Consider the following 26820-nt stretch of genomic DNA (forward strand, 5'->3'; position numbering starts at 1 on the left):
TGGGTGGGGGCATGGGGAAGCAGCATGGAGCGGGTGGGGAAGCAGCATGGAGCAGGTGGGGAAGCAGCATGGAGTGGGTGGGTGGGGAAGCAGCATGGAGTGGGTGGGGAAGTAGCGTAGAGCGATGGGAGGGTGGGAAAGTAACGTAGAGCGATGAGAGGGTGGGAAAGTAACGTAGAGCGATGGGAGGGTGGGAAAGTAACGTAGAGCGATGGGAGGGTGGGAAAGTAACGTAGAGCGATGGGAGGGTGGGAAAGTAGCGTAGAGCGGGTGGGTGGGGAAGGAGCGTAGAGCGGGTTGGGGGTGGGTGGGGAAGTTGCGTAGAGCGGGTTGGGGGTGGGTAAGTAGCGTAGAGCGGGTTGGGGGTGGGTAAGTAGCGTAGAGCGGGTTGGGGGTGGGTAAGTAGCGTAGAGCAGGTGGGGGATGGGGTGGGGAAGCAGCATGGAGCAGTTGGAGCTGAAGCAGCAAGGAGTGGTGGGGGGTGGAGAATCAGCGTGGAGTGGGTGGGGAAGCACTGTGAAGTGGGGGTGGGGAAGTACTGTGAAGTGGGGGTGGGGAAGCAGCATGGAGCAGGTGGGGAAGCAGCATGGAGCGGATGGGGGACGCAGCATGGAGCGGATGGGGGACGCAGCATGGAGCGGGTGGGGGACGCAGCATGGAGCGGGTGGGGGACGCAGCATGGAGCGGGTGGGGGACGCAGCATGGAGCGGGTGGGGGACGCAGCATGGAGCGGGTGGGGGACGCAGCATGGAGCGGGTGGGGGACGCAGCATGGAGCGGGTGGGGGACGCAGCATGGAGCGGGTGGGGGACGCAGCATGGAGCGGGTGGGGGACACAGCATGGAGCGGGTGGGGGACGCAGCATGGAGCGGGTGGGGGACGCAGCATGGAGCGGGTGGGGGACGCAGCATGGAGCAGGAGGGGGACGCAGCATGGAGCAGGAGGGGGACGCAGCATGGAGCAGGAGGGGGACGCAGCATGGAGCAGGAGGGGGACGCCGCATGGAGCAGGAGGGGGACGCCGCATGGAGCAGGAGGGGGACGCCGCATGGAGCAGGAGGGGGACGCCGCATGGAGCAGGAGGGGGACGCCGCATGGAGCAGGTGGGGGACGCCGCATGGAGCAGGTGGGGGACGCCGCATGGAGCAGGTGGGGGACGCAGCATGGAGCAGGTGGGGGACGCAGCATGGAGCAGGTGGGGGACGCAGCATGGAGCGGGAGGGGGACGCAGCATGGAGCGGGAGGGGGACGCAGCATGGAGCGGGAGGGGGACGCAGCATGGAGCGGGAGGGGGACGCAGCATGGAGCGGGAGGGGGACACAGCATGGAGCGGTTGGGGACGCAGCGTGGAGCGGGTGGGGACGCAGCGCGGAGCTGGTGGGGACAGCGTGAAGTGGGTTGTGTGGGTGGGAACATGGGGTGAAGCAGGTGAGGATTGGAGACAGCGTGGAGTGGGTGGGGACACAGGGCGGAGCGGGTGAAGATGCAGCATGGAGCTGGTGGGGACAGCGTGAAGTGGGTGGTGTGGGTGGGAACATGGGGTGAAGCAGGTGAGGATTGGAGACAGCGTGGAGTGGGTGGGGACACAGGGTGGAGCGGGTGAAGATGCAGCGTGGACCACGATGGGGGTGGGGATGGAGCGAGTGGAGCTGAAGCAGCAAGGAGTGGTGGGGGGTGGAGAATCAGCGTGGAGTGGGTGGGGAAGCACTGTGAAGTGGGGGTGGGGAAGTACTGTGAAGTGGGGGTGGGGAAGCAGCATGGAGCAGGTGGGGGACGCAGCATGGAGCGGATGGGGGACGCAGCATGGAGCGGGTGGGGGACGCAGCATGGAGCGGGTGGGGGACGCAGCATGGAGCTGGTGGGGGACGCAGCATGGAGCGGGTGGGGGACGCAGCATGGAGCGGGAGGGGGACGCAGCATGGAGCGGGAGGGGGACGCAGCATGGAGCGGGAGGGGGACGCAGCATGGAGCGGGAGGGGGACGCAGCATGGAGCGGGAGGGGGACGCAGCATGGAGCGGGAGGGGGACGCAGCATGGAGCGGGAGGGGGACGCAGCATGGAGCGGGAGGGGGACGCAGCATGGAGCGGGAGGGGGACGCAGCATGGAGCGGGAGGGGGACGCAGCATGGAGCGGGAGGGGGACGCAGCATGGAGCGGGAGGGGGACGCAGCATGGAGCGTGAGGGGGACGCAGCATGGAGCGGGAGGGGGACGCAGCATGGAGCGGGTGGGGGACGCAGCATGGAGCGGGTGGGGGACGCAGCATGGAGCGGGTGGGGGACGCAGCATGGAGCGGGTGGGGGACGCAGCATGGAGCGGGTGGGGGACGCAGCATGGAGCGGGTGGGGGACGCAGCATGGAGCGGGTGGGGGACGCAGCATGGAGCGGGTGGGGGACGCAGCATGGAGCGGGTGGGGGACGCAGCATGGAGCGGGTGGGGGACGCAGCATGGAGCGGGTGGGGGACGCAGCATGGAGCGGGTGGGGGACGCAGCATGGAGCGGGTGGGGGACGCAGCATGGAGCGGGTGGGGGACGCAGCATGGAGCGGGTGGGGGACGCAGCATGGAGCGGGTGGGGGAGGCAGCATGGAGCGGGTGGGGGAGGCAGCATGGAGCGGGTGGGGGAGGCAGCATGGAGCGGGTGGGGGAGGCAGCATGGAGCGGGTGGGGGACGCAGCATGGAGCGGGTGGGGGACGCAGCATGGAGCGGGTGGGGAAGCAGCATGGAGCTGGTGGGGAAGCAGCATGGAGCTGAAGCAGCATGGAGCAGGTGTGGGGGGAAGCAGCGTGGAGCGGGTAGAGAGTGGTGAAGCAGTGTGGTGTGGGTGGGCAGATGGGGAAGCAGTGTAGTGCGGGTGGGAGAATGGGGAAGCAGTGTGGCACGGGTGGGAGAATGGGGAAGCAGTGTGGCACGGGTGGGAGGATGGGGAAGCAGTGTGGCACGGGTGGGAGGATGGGGAAGTAGTGTGTTGCAGGTGGAAAAGCAGCAAGAAGCAAGTGGGTGGGTTGGGAAGCAGCATAGGAAGATAGGGTTGCAGCATAGAGTGGGTAGGAGGGTGGGGATGCAGCATAGAGCGGGTGGGGGGGTGGGGAAGCAGCATAGAGCGGGTGGGGGGGGTGGGGAAGCAGCATAGAGCGGGTGGGGGGGTGGGGAAGCAGCATAGAGCGGGTGGGGGGGTGGGGAAGCAGCATAGAGCGGGTGGGGGGGTGGGGAAGCAGCATAGAGCGGGTGGGGAGGCAGCATAGAGCGGGTGGGGGGGTGGGGAGGCAGCATAGAGCGGGTGGGGGGGTGGGGAGGCAGCATAGAGCGGGTGGGGGGGTGGGGAGGCAGCATAGAGCGGGTGGGGGGGTGGGGAGGCAGCATAGAGCGGGTGGGGGGGGTGGGGAGGCAGCATAGAGCGGGTGGGGAGGCAGCATAGAGCGGGTGGGGGCGGTGGGGAGGCAGCATAGAGTGGGTGGGGGGTGGGGAGGCAGCATAGAGCGGGTGGGGGGGTGGGGAGGCAGCATAGAGCGGGTGGGGGGTTGGGGAGGCAGCACAGAGCGGGTGGGGGGTGGGGAAGCAGCATAGAGCAGGTGGGCGTGGAGGGGAAGCAGCATAGAGCGGGGTGGGGAAGCAGCATAGAGCGGGTGGGGGTTGGGGAAGCAGCATAGAGCGTGTGGGGGGGCGGGGAAGCAGCATAGAGCGGGTGGAGGGGTGGAGAAGTGCATAGAGCGGGTGGGGGGCGGGAAAGCAGCATAGAGCGGGTGGGGGGGCGGGAAAGCAGCATAGAGCGGGTGGGGGGGGGCGGGAAAGCAGCATAGAGCGGGTGGGGGGCGGGAAAGCAGCATAGAGCGGGTGGGGACGGGGAAGCAGCATAGAGCGGGTGGGGAGCGGCGAAGCAGCATAGAGCGGGTGGGGGGGTGGCGAAGCAGCATAGAGCGGGTGGGGGTGGGGAAGCAGCATAGAACGGGTGGGGGGGTTGGGAAGCAGCATAGAGCGGGTGGGGGGGTTGGGAAGCAGCATAGAGCGGGTGGGGGGGTGGGGAAGCAGCATAGAGCGGGTGGGGGGGTGGGGAAGCAGCATAGAGCGGGTGGGGGGGTGGGGAAGCAGCATAGAGCGGGTGGGGGGGGGGAAGCAGCATAGAGCGGGTGGGGAAGCAGCATAGAGCGGGTGGGGGGGTGGGGAAGCAGCATAGAGCGGGTGGGGGGGTGGGGAAGCAGCATAGAGCTGGTGGGGTTGGGGAAGCAGCATAGAGCAGGTGGGGGGGGTGGGGAAGCAGCATAGAGTGGGTGGGGACACAGCATAGAGCGGGTGGGAGGTGGGGAAGCAGCATAGAGCAGGTGGGGGTTGGGGAAGCAGCATAGAGTGGGTGGGGAAGCAGCTTAGAGCAGGGGGTGGGGTGGGGAAGCAGCATAGAGCAGGGTGGGGGGTAGGGAAGCAGAATAGAGTGGGTGGGGGGTGGGGAAGCAGAATAGAGCGGGTGGGGGGGTGGGGAAGCAGAATAGAGCGGGTGGGGGGGTGGGGAAGCAGAATAGAGCGGGTGGGGGGGTGGGGAAGCAGAATAGAGCGGGTGGGGGGGTGGGCAAGCAGAATAGAGCGGGTGGGGGGGTGGGCAAGCAGAATAGAGCGGGTGGGGGGGTGGGGAAGCAGAATAGAGCGGGTGGGGGGTGGGGAAGCAGAATAGAGCTTAAGCAGAATAGAGCGGGTGGGGGGGTGGGGAAGCAGAATAGAGCGGGTGGGGGGGTGGGGAAGCAGCATAGAGCGGGTGGGGGGATGGGGAAGCAGCATAGAGCGGGTGGGGGGGTGGGGAAGCAGCATAGAGCGGGTGGGGGGGTGGGGAAGCAGCATAGAGCGGGTGGGGGGGTGGGGAAGCAGCATAGAGCGGGTGGGGGGGTGGGGAAGCAGCATAGAGCGGGTGGGGGGGTGGGGAAGCAGCATAGAGCGGGTGGGGGGGTGGGGAAGCAGCATAGAGCGGGTGGGGGGGTGGGAAAGCAGCATACAGCGGGTGGGGGGGTGGGGAAGCAGCATAGAGCAGGTGGGGAAGCAGCATAGAGTGGGTGGGGGGTGGGAAAGCAGCATAGAGCGGGTGGGGGTTGGGGAAGCAGCATAGAGCGGGTGGGGGGTGGGGAAGCAGCATAGAGCGGGTGAGGGGGTGGGGAAGCAGCATAGAGCGGGTGGAGGTGTGCGGAAGCAGCATAGAGCGGGTGGAGGGGTGCAGAAGCAGCATAGAGCGGGTGGGTGGGTGCGGAAGCAGCATAGAGCGGGTGGGGGGTGGGGAAGCAGCATAGAGCGGGTGGGGAAGCAGCATAGAGCGGGTGGGGAAGCAGCATAGAGCGGGTGAGGGGTGGGGAAGCAGCATAGAGCGGGTGAGGGGTGTGCAAGCAGCATAGAGCGGGTGGGGTGGTGGGGAAGCAGCATAGAGCGGGTGGGGTGGTGGGGAAGCAGCATAGAGCGGGTGGGGAGGTGGGGAAGCAGCATAAAGCGGGTGGGGAAGCAGCATAGAGCGGGTGGGGAAGCAGCATAGAGCGGGTGGGGAAGCAGCTTAGAGCGGGTGGGGAAGCAGCTTAGAGCGGGTGGGGAAGCAGCTTAGAGCGGGTGGGGAAGCAGCTTAGAGCGGGTGGGGAAGCAGCTTAGAGCGGGTGGGGGGGTGGGGAAGCAGCTTAGAGCGGGTGGGGGGGTGGGGAAGCAGCTTAGAGCGGGTGGGGGGAGTGGGGAAGCAGCATAGAGCGGGTGGGGGGGTGGGGAAGCAGCATAGAGCGGGTGGGGGGGTGGGGAAGCAGCATAGAGCGGGTGGGGGGGTGGGGAAGCAGCATAGAGCGGGTGGGGGGGTGGGGAAGCAGCATAGAGCGGGTGGGGGGGTGGGGAAGCAGCATAGAGCGGGTGGGGGGGTGGGGAAGCAGCATAGAGAGGGTGGGGGGTGGGGAAGCAGCATAGAGCGGGTGAGGGGGTGGGGAAGCAGCATAGAGCGGGTGGGGGGGGTGGGGAAGCAGCATAGAGCGGGTGGGGGGGTGGGGAAGCAGCATAGAGCGGGTGGGGGGGTGGGGAAGCAGCATAGAGCGGGTGGGGGGGTGGGGAAGCAGCATAGAGCGGGTGGGGGGGTGGGGAAGCAGCATAGAGCGGGTGGGGGGGTGGGGAAGCAGCATAGAGCGGGTGGGGGGGTGGGGAAGCAGCATAGAGCGGGTGGGGGGGTGGGGAAGCAGCATAAAGCAGGTGGGGAAGCAGCATAGAGCGGGTGTAGAGGTGGGGAAGCAGCATAGAGCGGGTGGGGGGGTGGGGAAGCAGCATAGAGCGGGTGGGGGGGTGGGGAAGCAGCATAGAGCGGGTGGGGAAGCACCATAGAGCGGGTGGGGGGTGGGGAAGCAGCATAGAGCGGGTGGGGGGGTGGGGAAGCAGCATAGAGCGGGTGGGGGGGTGGGGAAGCAGCATAGAGCGGGTGGGGGGGTGGGGAAGCAGCATAGAGCGGGTGGGGGGGTGGGGAAGCAGCATAGAGCGGGTGGGGGGGTGGGCAAGCAGCACTGCCTGTGTGCCATGTCAGAGCAGCACTGCCTAAGGTACGGGTAAGCCCCCTTCTAGCTGGCCTCACAAGCCTCAAGGCAGGGTGCACCATAAGAAAACAAGTTACTTACCTGTAACTTCAGTTATCCAGTATTGGTATCTTTCATAGATTCACATGCCTGAATCATTCCCCGTCGTCGAGGCGGGAGTCCCACGGTAAATAAAAAAGTAGTGCCAAAAGAACTTTGTAGTAGTAGGCCCTAGAAAAGGCCTGAGGCCTATATTATAGTAGCCTATCTACATCATTATGCTAAAAAGACCAAAGTCTTTGCTCCAACCAATCAGCTTACAGCACCCTCTAGAACCTTCCCTGCAGAGCCAGCTCTCCTCAGATTTTCATAGCACAAGTGGGAACAAGTATCCCGAACTTAGAGAACTGACTCTCCGGGGAGGAGGGTGGGTGCATGTGAATCTATGAAAGATACCAATACTGGATAACTGAAGTTACAGGTAAGTAACTTGTTTTCTTATCCAGTATTGGGGTATCTTTCATAGATTCACATGCCTGAATCAGAATAGCAAGCAGTATACCAAGTATACAGTCGGTTGTGGATGGTGGGAGACCTGTGCTGATAAACTCCCAGTTGCATCCATTATTTGTTACCAGAGGCTTGATAATGCAAACCTTCAAAGTTAAAACATGAGTTATAAGAACTAAAGAGACATGCATAGTAAATTCCAAACATGGATATGTAAATCTCATACACATCCAATATATCTACTAAAGTACATATAAATATAACATGTTAACCCCTTCCATGCTGATGACGGAACCGCTCCGTCATCAGCTACAGTTGAGCTGTGCTGATGACGGAGCGGTTCCGTCATGGCCCGGCCGCCGCGCCTGCGCGGGCGTTCTAAAGAGCGGGGCGGGTCATGACGGAACCGCTCCGTCACCAGCACAGCTCAACTGTAGCTGGTGACGGAGCGGTTCTGTCACCAGCATGCGGCGGCCGCGCGGCCGCCCCGTCCCTTTAGCGCTGCGGCGGAATAGCCGCCGCAGCGAAGGGGTTAATTCGCATAACTTCATGCATATCATGAATAAAGGTAAGCATAGATAATATTTAAAAAGCCAAAGGGTAACAGAAACTGGTATTAACGAAAAAAAAGGTAGCGTAGGACCACCTGTCCAAGTGCCGAACCCTCTTGACATGTAGACTAAAGGCAGTAATGTCTCGTGAACGTGTGGACATTTTTCCATGTCACAGATCCACATATCTTCTGGAATTACTTCAGCCTGCAAAGCTGTGAATGTTGATAATGTTCTAGTCGGAAAGACCTTTGACCTTCCTCTGCAAAGGTTTGTTAGTCTTGTCATGGCAGAAAAGATGCTAATCATCTGGCTATTCTTGCCTTTGTTACAGCCGTTCTAAGAGTAGCTTGACCATAAGCCACGAACAGCTGGCTGGATGATCTGATATCCTTAGTTTTCTGTAGTTAGAATCTTAAACAGCGTTAAACCTCCAGCGAGTGTATTACTCTTTCAGCTGGAGGAGACGGATCCGGAAAGAATGTCTTTAATCTTACCGGTTCGTTAGAGTGAAATTGTGTTGGTACCCTAGGAATGGACCTGGGATTTGTCCAAAGGGTTAAACAGTTCCAAGGAAAATGTAAAATTGAGGGGTTCCTTTATAGTGAAAGCTTGGATCTCACGAACCCTTTTCTCCAGAGGTAAGAGCCAGTAAAAGGGTAAATTTTCCAGGTGAAGAATTTGAGATCTGGTTAATGGATCAGCTCAAATGTACACTGCATTAACTGCGCTAGCAATGTCGAGTTCCCACTCTGGGAGGGTGCTCGCACTGGAGAGAAGGCTCGGAAAAGCCCTTTCATAAACTGTTTGGCAAGTGCCGAAGAGTAGAAAAAAGAAAACTTTTAACATTTCTTAAATCTGGAAGACGCATTTTGTTCGATAAAAAAACTAAGCCCACACTTGGCTAGAAGAGCAGATAATGGAGAACTTGTTCTGCAGTAACTAATTGAGTGAATGGCATTCACCTCACACCAACTGCAAAATCGCTTCCATTTGAGGCGATAAGCCCTGATTGTGCCTTGGGTACGAGATTTGGCCAAAGTTTCACAACAGTTCTTTGAAACGTTGATGCCCTTGAACTCTAACAAATGATAAGCTGTGCGTGCAAGTGTAGTGACTGTGGGTCCGGACGAACCACTTGGCCTCCGTCCCCTGACAACATCGTAGGCTCAGGCCGTAGCCGAATGGGCTTGCCTGTAAACAACAGCAGAAGTTCTGAGAACCAATATCGGCCAACGGGGCGCAATCGGAATCAGATGGTAACCTTCCAGCTTCATCTTGCAGAACACTTTCGGAACCAATGGCATTGGGGGAAAAGCGTACGCACAAACTCCTGACCATAGCATGGACAGGGCATTCCCTCTTGATCCCTGTTAAGGGAACCTGCTGGCATAATATCGGCCTTCCTTGTTCTCTCTGAATGCAAATAGATCCCGTGCCGGCTTAACCCAAACTTTGGAACACTGGGTTCACCTGTCCCTTTCCCGGCTTCCACTCGTGACAGTCCGACTGAGACATGCTCAGAGCATTGTGGAGAGCCCTGACATGTTCAGCTCTCGAAATCTTGTGAATTGCGACACCTTCTCACAATTCCTGAACCTCTTGCGAGAGTGTAGCCGATTCAGTTCCTCCTTGTTTTTTGACATAATACATGCTGATGGTATTGTCGGTTTGGACTAACACAGAGGAACGCTCAATCCTCAGGAGGATTGCTTGGGGGAACAGAACAGCGTTGTGGAGATCAAGCCTGTTGATCTGCTGTTGTCTTTGTCTTTGAGACCATTTTCCTTGAATTCTGCAAATCCTGCCGATGACCTCCCCATCCTTTCATGGAGGCATCAGTCGTTAAAACTAACCCTGGAATGGTTTGCAGGAACGTGCGACCCTGGGTTATATTCTCTGTCCGCGACCAGCAATATACATAATTTATCATGCACGGCGTAACCTTGATGGTATCGTCAAACAAACCCATTGTTTGTCTTCCTGAAAAGGTCTCCTTTTGAGCCATGCTAAGGGTATGAGATGTATCGCTGAAGAGCACATCTTCAGGAACGAAGCAAACATTTGAACTGAGACTGCAATTTGCTGTCGTTGAGAATCCGCCCCAGAGAAAAGACGAGATGGGTACATCTACTGTGGCAATCTTGGTTTCGTGTTCTGAAGGACCTCTGAGCAGTCATTCGTCTAGATAGGGGAATACTTGCATTCCTCAAGATCTCAATGCTGCTGCCACTGGTACCAAGTACTTCATGAAAGGCTCTTGGTGACGATCTCAGCCCAAACGGGAGCACTCCGCACCTATAATGGGCGCCAGCCACGTGAAAACGAAAATATTTGTGCTGTTTGGGGTGGACAGGTATGTAGAAATTTGCATCCTCTCCATCCAGAGAGGCCATAAAATATTTGTTTAAATAACTTATTTGTTGTGAAAACGAGGGGGACCCCTGGGCGGAGTAGTATATGGTTGTTTGATAAATTCCAGGGAGTGGCCATTGGTTACTAGGTATAGAACCCATTGGTCTGACATAGTTCCCTGTCACTTGTAAACAAAAACCTGAAATCTTCGGGCCCACGCGAGAAAAGGGTAAAATGATTGGAGCCCTGTGGGGATCATGGCTTCCTGTTAGCGTCTCAGCCTTGATACTTAAATCTCTTTCGACCACCCTGACGGGAGAAACTAGACAGACTATCTACAGCAAGATGCCTGGCTGCAAGGCTGTACCGAGATTGATACTGCTCCTCCTCTTGATGAAAACCTCTTCATCTCGCTCCTCAGAAAGATCCGCGCCCATATTGAAGGGTGCTTAATGATCGTGCAGTATCAGAGCCAGGTTTTATAACTAAAAGGGCTTCTTTAAAATGTTTACCCAACCAAAAACTCTTCATCATAGGCCATGCCAAGAATCTTTGCTCAGGGCTTAAGGTAGCGGCTTTAAGCCATCCCTGGCGTCTAAGCCCTGCCTCTCCTGCTAAGTGAAGGAGGTTGGTGTTGCCGATGTTCAAGGCGCAATCTAAAGTTTTAATGCGGCATGTTCACCTTCCAACAGAATCTTTCCTGCATCCCGCCTTCGGTCCTCAGTAATGAGGTCATTGAAACTCGTATTGTCCAACCATATTTGACGGTCATAACAACCGATCATGGATAAAGGATTGCCAGCTCTACTAGAGGCCGCTGCCAAAGTAGAGAATTTTTTCCCCATAAGGTCCAGACTACATCCTTCTTTCTTTGTCAGGCGGTGTGGTAATAGGCATTGCAGGATTTTAGATTGCTGTTGAGCGGGCTGTGAAATTACTGAATTTGGTCGAACAGTTGCCTATCAGACCGGATGGGCTGCTAGTAGGTACACATCATTTCTGTTCTATGCGCAGAAACACTGGAATAGACTTAGTCTATTATAGGTACTACTCTCGTAAACTTCATGCATACCTTCTCAAAACCATGAAGGAGATATTCTGTCTGCTCGCTGTAGCTGGCAGTCAAAATCTAGCTGCTGCCCACTACATTAAAAATATATATATAATGCTGTTACCGCTGAAGCCATCGCAGCCAATCGCATCATAGACTTTGTCGTAGACATGGTTATGTAGTCCAGGTTAATGCAGACTAGAACGACGTCATAGATAACCGTCATGAGCAACCATCCTAGACGAGGCTGTCATAAACGACAGCCATATACAATGCCATCGAAGATGAGGCAATCATAAGTGAGGGCATCCGTAGATGAGGGTAACACAAATGCGAGACCATTGGTGGAACAGGCCATCGGTAGATGAGGCCATTGGTAGATCAGGCCATCGGTGGATGAGGCCATTGGTAGATCAGGCCATTGAAAGACAAGGCCATTGAAAGACAAGGCCATTGTTAGAGTAGGCCATTGATAGAGAAAGCCATTGATAGACAAAGCCATTGGTAGACTAGGCCATTGATAGACGAAGCCATTGGTAGATTAGGCCATTGGTAAACGAGGCTATTGGTAAACGAGGCCATTGGTAAACGAGGCCATTGGTAGACTAGGCCATTGCTAGACTAGGCCATTGCTAGACTAGGCCATTGCTAGACTAGGCCATTGCTAGAGAATGATGCTGTCATAGAAGACAGTCATAGCAATACCATCATAGATGAGGTTAACATAAGTGATATCATCCTCATAGATGTGGCAATAGAATGATGGCCAGCCATAGATGATACTATTCATAGATGGTGCCATGTGTAGTATAGGCCATTCACAAATGAGGTCATATGTATATGAGGCTACCTTGATAAGGCAGTCATAGACGACCGTCGTAGCTAGGCATTGCCATTGTAGATGACACTATCAAAGATCAGGCATAGACGACCACCTTAGATGAGGCCGTCGTAGACTAATTTTGTCATCGTCGACGACCGTCGTAGACGAGGCCCGTCGTCGACGACCGTCGTAGACGAGGCCCGTCGTCGACGACCGTCGTAGGCGAGGCCCGTCGTCGACGACCGTCGTAGGCGAGGCCCGTCGTCGACGACCGTCATAGACGAGGCCAGTCGTCGACGACCGTCATAGACGAGGCCCGTCGTCGACGACCGTCATAGACGAGGCCCGTCGTCGACGACCGTCATAGACGAGGCCCGTCGTCGACGACCGTCATAGACGAGGCCCGTCGTCGACGACCGTCATAGACGAGGTCCGTCGTCGACGACCGTCATAGACGAGGCCCGTCGTCGACGACCATCGTAGACGAGGCCGTCGACGACAACCGTCGTAGACGACCGTCGTAGACGAGGCCGTCGTCGACAACCACCGTAGATGAGGCGGTCGTCGATGACCATCGTAGATGAGGCCATCTCGTAGAAGAGGTCATCGTAGATGACCATCGAAGATAAGGCCGTCGTTGACGATCATAATAGATGAGGATTATAAAGGTAAGGCAGTAATAGTAGACATGGAGTTACGTTATATACTCCTAATGTCAGGTCAAGTGGACTTCCCTGATGCAGCGTCAGGGAAGAAAAGGGAGTTGAATCCTCTGCGAGAAGTGCCTATAAAGACTCAAGGCGAATCTTATGGCTTTTATGCGAGCCCTCAGAAGGCTCCTGGCGCGACTTCTCCCTTTGACCTCTCATCATCCTCATCAGAAGTGGCAGGGTGAAATCTCTGACCCATAATAGCCTCATCTCTCAGAACGTGAGAGTTATTGAGGAAAAGGTTAGACATAAATTATAGTCTATCAACTTGTTTACTGCCATTCTGCCATATTACTGCCTTAACAGGGTCAGAGAAATGAAGTATGATCTTGAATTCCAAAAAGAAGTAAAACTGAAGAAAAAACTGAGCAGAGCTCAGGGAGACTCCCTTCACTCACGACGTGCGGTGAAAATCTGAGGAGAGCTGGCTCTGCAGGGAAGGTTCTAGAGGGTGCTGTAAGCTGATTGGTTGGAGCAAAGACTTTGGTCTTTTTAGCATAATGATGTAGATAGGCTACTATAATATAGGCCTCAGGCCTTTTCTAGGGCCTACTACTACAAAGTGCTTTTGGCACTGCTTTTTTATTTACCGTGGGACTCCCGCCTCGACGACGGGGAATGAATCAGGCATGTGAATCTATGAAAGATACCCCAATACTGGATAACTCAGGTGCGGGCATACCTGCAAGAGCAGATATGCTCCTACATTATTTAAGACTATTTTTAATATTGTAAATGTCAGGGATCTATTCTTAGTATTGTAAGTGCCAGGGAAGCCATCAAGAATACTTGGGCGGGAAACTCGATAACTTGAGTTCCTCCAGCACCATGATTACTTTACTGAACCCAGGAGTGTTTGGTACCAAACCTCTTATAAAACCCACACTGATGCCAGTGTTGTATTTATTAAAGCATGCACCCAGAGGGTACCTCAGAAGTGCCCCCTGAAAACCTACCAACCCTGGTGTGGTCTCTGACTGGCTTTGGGTAGCCTGCCACCACCAGACATGTTTCTGGACCCCTGGGTCGAGAGTCCTTGCTCTCTGAGGCCAGAGACAAAGCCCATCCTGGCCGGCGGTGTCACACCTCCTCTCGCAGGCTGACACAGTCCTTGAGAGGGAAGCTTCAAAGGCCTTGCCGCCTTTGTAATGCAACCCTCTGTCTCTGCTGCTAGCATGAGATGGCAGCTCCCAGATCAAAACCTCACCTTCTGGCGGGAGAACTACCAGGAAAACTAGGTGAGAATAGGAGGTGTGCCCCCCTTCGCCAACTCCACCCCTCAGGAGATGTGACATTTATCCAGTCAGGGTTAAGACTATTATGCCACCCTCCTGTGGGAGGGTGGCATAGAGGGTGGGACATCCCAGGTAAGGAATCCATTGGTCCCTTCCTGTCACTCCCTTGTAATGCCCCCAAATCTAGTATTTCGATGGCACCTCAGACCCTGAAATTCAAGATTAGAAATTAGATTAGGTCCAGACGACCTATGAAGCCCGGACACTGAAGAGTGGAACAGCAAGAAAGGCAAAGGACCAGTGACTGACTTGGTTCCAGCCCTTTAGACCTGTCTGCTGCATATTGCCCTTGCTACAAACATCAACTCGTCCTGCAGGCTCAGCAACCTCCAAAACACTGGGAGGGCTGCCTGCCTTCGAAAAAGATCACTATCTCCTGTGGAAAGCGGACCTGCCCAGAAGAAATCAACTTTAAAGAACAAGAACTCTGCCCTGAGAAACCGCAAAACCGGCCCCGGGACCCTCCTCTGCACCCGACGCCCACGGCCTAGTCCAAATGGCCCACTGTTCCTGCAAAGGTTCTCCAGCAATTCTGATTCCATCGTGTGTTGGCCCCTTCCGGACTCCAAGTTGATGCCAGCAGCCTCTGTACGATGATCCCACACAACCACGACCTGCCCGGTAAACCGTTCCAGACATAAAAGGACACCCCTGCACCTGAAGCCCCTGGACCTTGGGGAGCTTGACCAACCATTTTCCTTCGCCCCTTAGCATCCAAACTTACCTGTGCATCTGTGGGTTGTCTTCGTCCACCCTACTGGCCAGAGCCTGCAGCCTTACTCTAAAATCGACCCCTCCCCTTGATTTGCATTGGACACCCGACACTGTGTTGGTACTCTGCATGTGGCTGCCCCTGTGCCACTGAGGGCATAAGTTTGGTGCGGAGTTGTGGTACCACCTGTGCCTACCTTCACCCTCGGAGATGGACTCCTCACACTGCTTTACTTACCCATGAGCAGTGCATCTTCTATCACCCCCAGTCTCCATTGGTTATCATTAGGCGCAGGACTCTTAATTTGGCCTCAACACCCGGCCACCCTAGTGCTGCTGGTGGTGCAGTCTTGGTGCTAATTTGAACCCTACCTCATGTTGACCACAGACTTTAAAGAATGGATTTGTAAGTCGTGTACTTACCTGCAAAACTGATTTTTTCCCTCCCATAGGTTAACATTGCTGAACTAAAAAATTGAGCGGTCTACTTTTTAAAGTGAAACTTATTTTGATTGAAAAACGTACTTACCTTTGAAAGTACATCCTGGTCTTAAAATAAATCTAGAAAGACGCTTTTTTAATAAAAATTGGTGTGGATCTCCATTTTGAGTTGTGTGTTATTCATTAGTCACTGTGTGTATAATGAATGTCTTGCAATCTTATGTGTAAGGCCTAAGGCTGCTCGACCACACTACCACAAATAGAGAACTTTGGGTTTAGACTGAGCCCTGTACACTTCTGGGGGAACCTCGGGATTCTTTACATGATATAACCAATTACCAGTATATCACATAAAGAGCCAGCTTCCTACAAGCAGGCTCACATAAATGGGCATTGAGATAATAATGCAGTCATGAAACCAGTGATTAATGTGAGAGCTGGTTAGTCAGGTGAATTTGTCAGCAACAACATTAATGCTTTGAACTTAAAAAATAAAATAAAGAAAAACACAGAAATTCACCAGATACATAGTGAGCAGAGTTAACTATAATTTGCCCCCCTGTCAAGCATTGCTTATGACCTAACATATTACATCCCTGATGACATGTTCTATGGCATCATTTATGACATCACTCATGACATCACTGACATCATTCAAGCTTCTTTTGTAAACATTGCTCTATAAATTACTATAGCATTAGAACTCTGAAAGTAAGTACAAAATAACTCAGAAGAATATGAGCATTATTAATGCCAGCACAACAACTACTTCCTTAGGTACAGAATGCATGGCTTATGTGCCTTAGTGACCCTATACCATACACTTCACGCGTAGAGTAATTCAAAATATCAATCAACTAATGACATATGAAAAAAACCCTCATTGCATACAGTGTTCAATCTGTGCACAACTGTTCTGAGAAAGCCAACCTCCTAAAAATACTGAACGTCTGTTCCAAAACGAATGACCTACTACGGACAGCTTTTATCTGTATCAAACCCCTAACAGTCACTGAACCTACATTGAGAAATGAAGTTGATATGGGTAAAGAAGTGGGTACTGTAAACAGTATTTACTCTATGGAGAGAGTTTACCCTGTACCACACTGTTTGCAGACTGTGTAACTCATGAGAAATACACTTCAGAATATTATAAAGTTTCTACTAAGAACAGTGTGCGCTCTACGCATCACTTTGAAAAAAAGACGTCGAAAGGTGCAAATGATTACGCTGTCTTCATACGATCATAAAAACATTACAAATAGACCATCTTCTGAAGCAAAACAAGTGCATGTGCATAGCTTAATACCTGGTGCACACATTCTTCTATGTTACATATAAACTGTCATGCTGAGTTGATTCTGTCCAATAACTCCAGGCTGCTGCTTACAATACTTAGTATGTTGTACGGAGAATCTTTGCCCTGTTTCAAACGTTTTCTGCAGAGCCTAAAAACTTGTGTGGAACATGTTGGACACAAGTTGTCAACTGTCACCTGTACACATGGTTACCCTTTAATGGAAAAATGTACAATGTGTTTGATACCGCTACACAAATATGAGGTGTAAGGAAGTGGGTTTCTATTGCAGTAACCCCCCCACCCACTTTTTTGCCTGATAACTGATGCACTTTTCCTTGGTGTGCCCTGGGTCCCTGCCAATCAGGTACCCAGGCTCTGTGCTCCTTCCCTAAAAACTATACTAAAGCCTAAACCCAATTGGCATCTCTGGTCATCTGTCAGCCCCTGGTGAATGGTACCCTAGTTACCCAGGGCATTGTGACCAGAGAATACCCCTAAGGGCTGCAGCACTTAGTGTGCCACCCTTAGGGGCCCTGTACCCTCACACACACACACTGCCTTTGCAGGCAAAGTGTCTTGGTGCGGAACTAAACAGAGAGACGACATGGCACACATCCCTGTGTACCATGCTCACAAACACACTGCCCTGGCATACCTTAGTCAACCTTCTAGCTGGGGGCACTATGCCAGTGGTGTGGGCACAGGTGCATGAGCCCTGGGCCCCTACAGTACCCAGGGCCATTCATCGGCACTGTAAGTGCAGCGATGCCATCAAGAGTATATGGTGCTGGGAGGTTGTCATCACAAACTCCACAGCACCATAATGTCTACTCTGAAGACTGAGAAGTTTGGTATCAAACTTCTCAGCACATTAAACCCACACTGATGCCAGTCTGGGATTTAATGAAAAATGCCCTACAAAGGGCATCTTAGAGATGTCCTCTGAAACCTAACTTACAATCCACGTCTCGTCTGAGAGGCTACCTAGACTGCCACACAGAAGCCATGTTGCTGGATCCCTGGGTAGAGAGACCTCCGCTCTCCTGGGCCTGCAACAATGCACATCCTGGGTGAGGTGCTAGGTCTCCTACCCCAGGATGGGCAGGGGAAGCTTCAAAGGCATGCCGCCTTTGTGAGCTTCTCCAGGCCACTTACTGTACTCAGCAACTGGCCCCCACCAATTCTGACCCCCACACTGGCAGGAAGACTGGCGGGAAACCCTACGTGAGGAAAGGGGATGTGCCAGCCTGTGCCAACTCCATCCCTCAGGTGGGAGAGGCGAGGTGAAGCACAACTCCGGACTCCAGCCATCTTAAAGATGGAGAGTCCCACCCAAACAGAGATAGGTTCTTGCCCCCCTCCCTCGGGAGAGGAGCAAGATAGGGGGTGTACTCACCCCAGGACAGGGACCCATTGGTCCCTGCCCTTACCCTACCTGTAACGCCCCTAAATTTAGTATTTAGGGGCACCCTGAACCTTCCTTCTTCAGATCCCGATTCGAAACAAGAAAGAGGACCAAGAAGACCTCCCGTGCAGCTGCTAACAAGAGGACAATACCAACTGACTTTTCCCCAGCCCTCCAGGCCTGTTGATCCTTGAACCTGCTCCTGCTAAATCCCGGCATCTCCTGTGGATAGCAACCTCGAAAACCCCGGAGGACCTGTCTGCCTTGAACCTCTTAGAGACTGGGACTCCCATGAGCATTGGTTCTGCTCAAACAGCAATACCTCTGGTGCCAGCCAGGAACCGCGAATCCAGCACACTCTGCACCCGCTGAGCCCAACCTGTGCCTGAGTGGACAAAGACCCTCAGGACGTCCCCCCGGCAATTGTGACCTGAAATCCAGTGCCCAAGTACCCACCTTGATGACCCAGATGACGCCTGCAGCATCAGAACAAGGGACCCCTCCAACCACGACCAGCAGAGGGTAGGATTTCCCGACGTCAAAGACACCCCTGCATCAGGCGCCCCAAGGCCCCCTGTGCCCAATTCCGGGTGCCTACCTATCCTTCAAGATCCCAACTTACCCCTCGAAGTGTTGGTCGCTCCTGAAGAATCTCTGTCCCCGAGCTTGAAGCCTTTGTTCACTTTCAAAGATCTCCTTTGAATATCATTGAGCGCCCGAAGGCTCAAAAGCACCCTGCATCAAGCCGCCCGAGTGCCCCTGGCAGTGCAACCTTTGTCCTAATCTTCTTCCCCATTTGCCCTGAACAAGTGACCAGGAGCCCAGCTCCCACAGCCGCGTTGCCTGCTTGCCAGCAGCCACCAACCGAAGGCCCCCTGCCTCTCATTGGATAACATTGGGCCTAACTACCTCAGCACCCGGCTGCCCCTGTGCCGCTGAAGGTGTACCAACTGTACCTACCTGACCCTGGGAGACCCCAGAGTCTATGCCCAGAACCTTAACTCTGCCAGTCGAGTACTTACCCAAAAGTTGATAACTCACTTATCTTCAATAGGGTAACATTGCCTGATCACTAGAAAATTCTTATAAGTAAGGAGTTTTGAAACTTTTAAATATTCATCTAAAATCAGATGAACAACGAATTCCGATTTACTCACCTGTTATCAGGAGAGAACCCAGTGCTACATCTTTCAGCCCAACACTGAACCTGAAAAGTAATTTTAACCGTACTTACCTGTAACTTGAATTTCCTTCCATAGGAATCCATCATATGGTTTTCACCAGAAAAGTTTGTCGATTTTCAAAAACTACAAATTTTCCTTAAAAATCGCCTGCATGACTTAAACGCATTCTTTCAATTGTTTACAAGAGATGCACCAGTGCTGGATCCAGGATCCAACACTGAGTAAGAAAAAGTAACGATAACACTACTTACCTGCTAAGTGGATTTCCTCCCGTAGGATAACATTGGTGATTCTATGTGAAAAAGTTTCAAAGTGTCAACTTCTAAAATACAATAATATTCCTTAAAAATCACTACTGTAACCAAAACGCTTTTACTTAACTGTCGACAGGAAATGTCCCAGAATTGAATCTAGGATCCAGTCTGTGGTTAGAAAAGTAATCTACAAAGTAACTAATTGCATTTAACTAGAAATTCCCATTGAGCTCAATGTTGCATTGTGTTTGAAATTGTGTTGCCTATTGCAACAACTATAACTATTGTAATCAAAAAGTCTATTGCCTATTTAAAAGTACTTAACTAAAGTAACTCACTCTGAGAAAGTATATTTTGAAACTTTGTTGGTTCTAAAATAAAACAACTATATATTTTGATACAAAACAATTAGCCTAGAGTTCAGTTCTTGAGTGTGTGAGACCATTTGCTGACGGAATGTGTACAACAAATGCTTTATACTGTCCTCTGATACTGCCTTACTGCTCGACCAAGCTACAACTTTAGTGGGTAAGGTTAAATCTAACTTTAGCCTCTGCCAAACCTCTGGGGACCGTGGACTCTGTACACACTGTACCTTACTTTGGTCCAGTAGATACAGAGCCACTTTTTTACATGAGGCATTAGGAGCACAATACTTACACCCATCAGCTGGAAACAGGCAGTATACAATTAGGTAGAAAAGTAATATGTGAGCTACGCATTATTATGTAAACTTTAAAATAAAAACTAGCACACTCATTAGACGATGTCATCAGTGATGCCATCAGTGTTGTCATCAATGATATAATTTGAGATATCAATGATGCCATAGAATATGTCATAAGCAATATAATATATGTGGTCATAAGTAGTGCTTGGCTTCGGCGCAAGTTATAGTTAGCTCTGCTGACTATAAATGGTGAATTTCCTTTTTTTTGTTCCAAATGTTAATGTTGTCTGAAACATTCACCTATACCATTACTTTTTTAATGTGATTTATCATTGAAAAACAGCTACTTTTATCACACTTAACTATGACATTACTTTAACCTTTTGTTTTTTTTCCGTGAATTTTTAGTTTTTTTTAACGTAAAGTAATATTTTATTTCCATGCGTAAAGCCAACTCCCTGACACGCACAGCCTTTGACCGTGTGCAGCGGGGTTTGGTCAAAGGACCTTATGTTTTTTAAAGGGGAGGGGACAACGTGCCCCCCTCTCCGAGCCAAATTGAGCCCATTAGACACTGGGAACCCCAGGGCCTTATGTTTTTGAAAAGGGAGATGTGCCAAGTGCCCCTCGCCCCAAGGCTTATTATGTCTTGGGCACCCCACCTTCAGGGCTGTTTTTTTACATTTTATTTAAGGGGGGGGGGGTCACACTGTCCACCTACCAGAGCCTGTTAGGCCCAGGGGGCTGTATTCCCCAAGGCCACCACTAAATGTTAAAGGGAGGGGGACGAGTGGCCCCCGCCCTGCGCCTTCTTAGGCCGTGGAAACCCCATCCCCCAGAGTCACTACTAAAAGTAAAGGGGAGCAGCCCTCTTCCCCAAGCCTTTTCACAGGGCCACTCATTTAAATAAAGGGACCTCAACGCTACCCTCCCTGAGCCTGGTTAGGCCCGAGGACCCCATCCCTCCAAGACCATTTCTAAAAATTAAGGAGAGGGGGGCCTCATGCCCCTACCTCCTCCAGCCTTAAAAAGGCTCTAGGGACTTCACCCCCAGGGCTGTGTGTTTTTGTTAAAGAGAGGGGGGAGCTTGGCCCCCCTTCTCAAGCTGCTATCAGCCCTGGTACCCCATCTCCCAGGGCCTGCCTTTTTTGTAGTTGGGAGCCCACACAGTGCACCCACCATATACTTGTTGGGAGTCACGGGGAGAGCCCCAAATATCCAAGCTAGCCGGCTCCCTGCATGCAGCACAAGCCAAAATACTAAGGCGGCTCCCAATATTTTGATTGGTTTCCCTGCCTACTTCAGTGCGGGCAGGGAAATGGATAAAAAAAGACTGCTCTCAGCAGGCAGGAACATTTTCAACCCTCCCACCTGCTGGGAGTAGACTTTGTGTTTGCTCCCGCTTGGTGGGAGTTTTGAAAATGCTCCCACCAAGCAGGAGAAAACACAAGTCCCGGTGTGGGCAGGGATAACATTATGTCCCGAGGTGGGCTACCCGGGACATAGCTTGTGAACCAGCTCCGGGGGTGGGCTCACAGGTGCCATTAATATCTCATGGAGGGGGCCATGCTGCACCCATCTCTTAAAGGAATCACCCCAAGGTTGCTTTTCCCAAGGCCTTTAAGGGCTAGTAACAGTGGACATTTGTCCCCTCCCCATTTTATTACATTTTGGCCCCAGGGATGGGCTCCCCATGGCCTTTTGAGGCACAGGTAGGGGGGCGCACAAACCCGCTTCAGGTACCTTGGTGGGCTCTAGGAACCCCATCCCCCAGGGCCATTACTATAAGGAAAAGGGAGGGGGCCGCAAAGACACCTCCCCTCCCAAAGTCTTGCTAGACACTGGGGATCCCATACACCAGAGTAACTCATTTAAACAGAGCGAAGAGGGGCCTTGCGGCATCCCTCCGGGAGCCTTGTTTGGCCCATTACGCCCTGGAGACACCAGCCCCCAGGGCCTTTTTCTTATGAAAGGGGACAGGGCAGCATGCCCAGATCCTCCATGAGCCTTATTAATCCCCGAGGACCCCATCCCACTATCTCAGGACCCAAAAACGGCAGCACTGTGATTCCCCCCCCCCCAATCCATGTGCAGAGACTGGAAAAAGATATCAGAAGACCAGTAGAACAACGGTCTCTGCTCCCACCTCCCAGACTATACCGACCCAGAAAAAGCACAAACAAACCTCTCCCAGTGGATCACAGAATACGCCAACACAATCACCCCTGCCAAGACTGCCAAGTTCAGAAGACCAACCAAAAGACAAGCTGGTTCACCGAGGAACTGCAATCTACCAAGTACAACTGCTGGGAACTAGAAAAGAAGTGGAGTATCAGCAAAAAAACAGAAGACTGCACCGACTTCAGGACAACACTGAACCAGTACCACCACCTCCTGAAAGAAACCAAGAAGAACACCCAAGCAAACAGCATTAAAGTCAGCACAAACAACAGCAAGAAACTCTTTGCCATTGCTAAGGAGTTTTCCAGTCCCGCAGCCACAGAGAATGACAGTACACCCTCCCAGGTACTGTGTGGCAAACTTGCTGACTTCTTCCACGACAAGATCTCAGCCATCTACGAAAACTTTGAATGCCAACCCTCCGCTGCCGACAGTATCAACCAGCCCGCACCCATGAACACAAATACTGAACACCTGTTCACCCACTGGGACCTGCTCACCACGCAAGTCACTATAGCCATCATGAACACTGTGCACTCCGCAGCACCAATGGAACCCTGCCTCCACCACATCTTCAACCTCGGAAGCATGACAATCGGCGATGAGCTTAGGATAGTTCTGAACATCTCCATCTCCTCGGCCTCCTTCCAGGAGGACTGGAAACGTGCTGAAGATTCAGAAAAAGATTCTGCCGGCCCAGCTGAACCGAAGAACTATTGGACCATCTCTCTACTCCCCTATCTAGCAATGGTCATCAAAAAAGCAATAAACCAACAAATCACGGAACACCTAGAATACCACATCCACTTGGACCCCTCCCAATCCAGATTTCGAGCCAATCACAGAACTGAGACAGCCCTGATTGCTGCTACTGACGATATCAGGGACCTCCCAGACTGCGGAGAAACAGCAGCCTTCATCCTCCTGGACCCATCAGCCACGTTTGAGAGTGTCTCCCATCACAACCTGATCACCAGACTTCACCATATCCAGATCAAAAGAGATGCCCTCAAACGGATAGTCTCACACCTCATGGGTAGAACCCAGAGGATCCATCTCCCACCGTTGACCTCGGAGACCAAGATCATCTGTAGAGTCTCCCGAAGATCATCCCTCAGTCCCACCCTCTTCAATACGTACATGAGCTACCTGTCTGACACCGTCAAATCACATGGACTGAACATAGTCCCTTACTCAGACGACACCCAGCTCATCCTCTCACAGTCCGAAGACCTCTCCACCACCAGAGCCAATTTCCACAGATGCATGAGGAGCATTGCTGACTGGAGGAAGGACAACGGTCTCAAACTCATCATTGACAAGATGCAAGTCCTCATCTTTGGGAACACCATCTCGCCATGGAACAACGCATGGTGGGCCCTTTGCCCCCAACAGACCATGCCCGCAATTTCTGCATCATCCTGGACAGCAATCTATATATGAAGAAACTAGTCAACACAGTCTCATCCGCCTGCTTCCACACCCTTGGCATTCTCCATCAGGTCTTCAGGTGGCTCCCAGTCAACACCATAAGGACTGTCATGCAGGTCCTCATCACAAGCAGACTGGTTTACGGAAACGCACTATGTAAGAATCACTGCACGCCTCCTGAAGAGACTCCAGACAATAGAAAACTCAGCATCCTCGACCTCCACAGAAGGACCCACATCACACCACACCTCAAGCAACTGCACTGGCTCCCGATCCAGAAGAGATGCCAGTTCAAGATGCTGACCCTCGCCTACAAGGTCTTGGACAACGAAGGACCAGTATACATCAACAAATGCCTGACCTTCCATCAAGTGGCCAGACACCTTTGATCTGCTTCCCTCTCCCTCACAGGTACCCCACGGATCCACAGAACCAACAGCGGAAGACGCTCATTCTCACACCTGGTAGTCAAAGCATGGAACAACCTTCCCATGCGCCTGAGGATCGCACCATCGCTCCAGCAATTCAGGAAATAAATCAAGACCTGGATGTTCGAATAAACAACCCACCAAGCAGCAGCCAACATCCCCAGTACCTCGCAACCTTTAAGGGTGAGTTGCCGTGCTCTATAAATGTTTGACTGATTGGGTAGTTTTTGTTTAATTACAGAGGAAGGGGACTACACGACCCATACTCTTGAGCCTTATTCGGCCCTTTGAGACCCCATTCCCCAGGGCTGTTTTTTTTTTTTTTATTAAAGGTTGGGTGGCCATGCGGTCCCCTCTCCAAGCCTGGTTAGGCCATGGGGGCCCCAACCCCGAGACACTACAAAAAATAAAGGGGAGGAAGCTGTGCAGACCCCCGCCCAAGCCCGATTAGGCCATGGGGACCCCATCCCCCAGGCCATGTACTAAAATTAAAGGGGAAGTGGGTCGCATGGCTCCCCTCCCCGAGCCTTTTTAGGGCCATACACAAAAAAAAAGTTAAAGTGATAATCGAGTTATTAGGTTAGGTGCTAATATCTTGACTTATCCTAAACAAATATGTAATTAATTGAAAAAAACATGGTTAAGTGATGTTTTAGCTAGGTGTCCAATTTCATAAATAAATTAGAAAAATTAAGTTTTTGAACAATAACCTTAATAGATTTGGAGAGATTCATCTGTGTGGATTAACTGCTAAATTGAATATTTCCAATAGTTATGAAATTACTGTGTGCACAATAATTTGTTGAACAATACATTTATATGTATATTTAGATGTAGATAAATGCACACATACAGACCTAGTCATATGTAAAAATTGTAAGCAAACAACGCTGCTTTGAAATGAAGGGTAGTAGGCCAAATTAATGTGACTGGTAAAGTGCAGTGCCTGCTGTTTCATTTGCGTGGCCAGGAGAAATAGCGCTGGGGGATCGGCCCATTCTGGCTCCCATCTACAGACACCAAGCAGAGAAAAAGGGATGAACAAGTAGTGGGCCCTATTCACGAATGAAAGTTGTGGATCTGCACTTGCAGACCTACATCCTCAAGTGGTTGAAGATGCAAGACTTCAGGGAATTCACAAAGACTTCCAGAAGTACACCAGAAAAACATTAGTGACACAGTGGAAGTCGCCACTAACAAAGGGTGGTGAGCAGGTGGGGGGAGCGCAGAGAGAAGAGTGAGATGGGGCAGGAGTGAGGGGGAGAGCGAGCGCAGAGGGTACGGACAGGTTAATAACAATTATTTTTAAAACTTATGACCGCGCCATCCGTCTCCCATGTCACTCCTGCTGGCCTCTTCCTCGTCCCAGCAGCCGCTGGGAAAGACTCTCATCCAATCCCTGTACTGCAAAGCAGTGCAGGGAATTGGCCTGAGCGGGCAGGAATGAGGCTCCACTCAGGTATTGGAGTCTGTGGGGTTTCTCCAGCCCAGCTGCAGAATGCAGCCGGGCTCGAGAAACCTAAGTGCGCATGTGTGTTTTGGTCGGCCTGAGACAGCTAGCCAAACACTAATGTGTACATAGGGAGTGCACAAGCACTCCTCCTCCCACCTCCCATGCCCCGCCCCTCCATTCACAAGCTGGCTCAGAGCCGGCATACAAAACAAAAATATGCTAGAGCAGCATTTTATTTTGCGTTTGCTGACTCTACGCCAGGCAGTAGGGCAACACTTTGCCGCCACTGTTGTGTCAGTGCTGAGGATCTTTTGAATGTACAGGTATACATGGGTAACATATCGCAGTAGTGCAATAGCACTTTATTTCCTTTTAAATATTTTTCCCTTCAAGAATACATTTTTACTTCACTGAGAAAACCCTTATATTAAACCCTTATATTAAATCTTAACTTATTGTGAGGAGAGGTGTCCCCATTCATTCATGGGAAAGGAATTAGTCTGACTCTTGTGAAAGAATTAAACCTCCATCAATTCCATCAATTCCATGGTGGTAATGGGTCAGAGAAAAGTTTCTGTACACCCACAAAGTTTCAAGCTTTTCTATGTACACCTAAACGTTTCTAATTTCTCAACCCTAAACCACCTTATCACTGGAGCGGGATTTACTCATTCGCAATATTACAGCTTCATGGGTGTTCCAGTCCAAGCGTAAATGTTTTATAAAGCTAGGGCCACATTTTTATTTTTGCGTTTAAGTAGACTTGCATGCACAAATGGAGCTGTGAATTGGACCCTTAAGTCCTTTTTAGACCAGGAGCGTAAGGTAGACTGGGAGAACTGTGTGTGGGGGGACTTTGATTTGATGCCTACTTTTTTTTAGCATACCCCCAGTTAGAATTCAAATATGAAGGCTTAGGTTTCCGAAGTTATTTGACGGTTCTCACAAGTTGTAAATACAAAATACATTTTTAACTAATAACCAGCAGTCGGAGTACAGCACGGTACTTCACCTACCTTTGTCCCTGAGATTACGGAAAAGTTTAGATGATCCTTTCCAAACAGGCGGTGTATCCAGGAGCATTTGAGTTAATTCCTAGAAGAAGGTAAAAAATATAATCAAAAAGTACAAAGCTAGGATCTAGAAAAGGTCAGAAAAATATGTTCATTACTAGAAAAAATTACAGTGTTTTTACAAGCTTATGTGCCAGTCAGCCTGTAGATAGACCTCGGTGTAGTGTCGTCCTCGCAATAACAGGCGGACACCATCTTGATTTAAGGGAGCTTTATTTATGGTGCCCACTCTCCACCTCGTCCCTACTCTAACTAACCAGTTCCTGTCTCCTGATCCTCCCTTTGCTCTTCCCCCTACGACTCCACCCCCAAACACTAGACTGAGATACACAATATTACATCTCCCCCTTTCTTAACAAAATAAAATTAACTTCAACTATGTTTATAGTTCTTCAATCAGCCGCACAGGTCTGCGGACGGTCCGCTTGAGCTGCAGAGACGCATCTCCATTTCCCGGCTCAGACTCAGTCCGCTCCTCAGCAATGCAGAGTCT

General features: G+C 52.0%; 1 protein-coding gene across 6 annotated transcripts in view; it reads right to left on the reverse strand.

Moving 5' to 3' along the window:
* The window catches only part of MICU3 (mitochondrial calcium uptake 3), a 482285-nt gene that overhangs the window by 295099 nt on the left and 160366 nt on the right, over nucleotides 1–26820 (reverse strand). For all 6 annotated transcript variants that reach the window (XM_086962600.1, XM_086962605.1, XM_086962606.1 and 3 more), the window contains exon 4: nucleotides 26271–26349. In XM_086962600.1, coding sequence (XP_086818726.1) covers nucleotides 26271–26349 — 79 coding nt within the window. The remainder of the gene's footprint in view (nucleotides 1–26270; nucleotides 26350–26820) is intronic.

The sequence above is a fragment of the Lissotriton vulgaris genome, chromosome 3_1, assembly GCF_964263255.1.
Source record: "Lissotriton vulgaris chromosome 3_1, aLisVul1.2, whole genome shotgun sequence".
NCBI classification, from domain to species: domain Eukaryota; kingdom Metazoa; phylum Chordata; class Amphibia; order Caudata; family Salamandridae; genus Lissotriton; species Lissotriton vulgaris.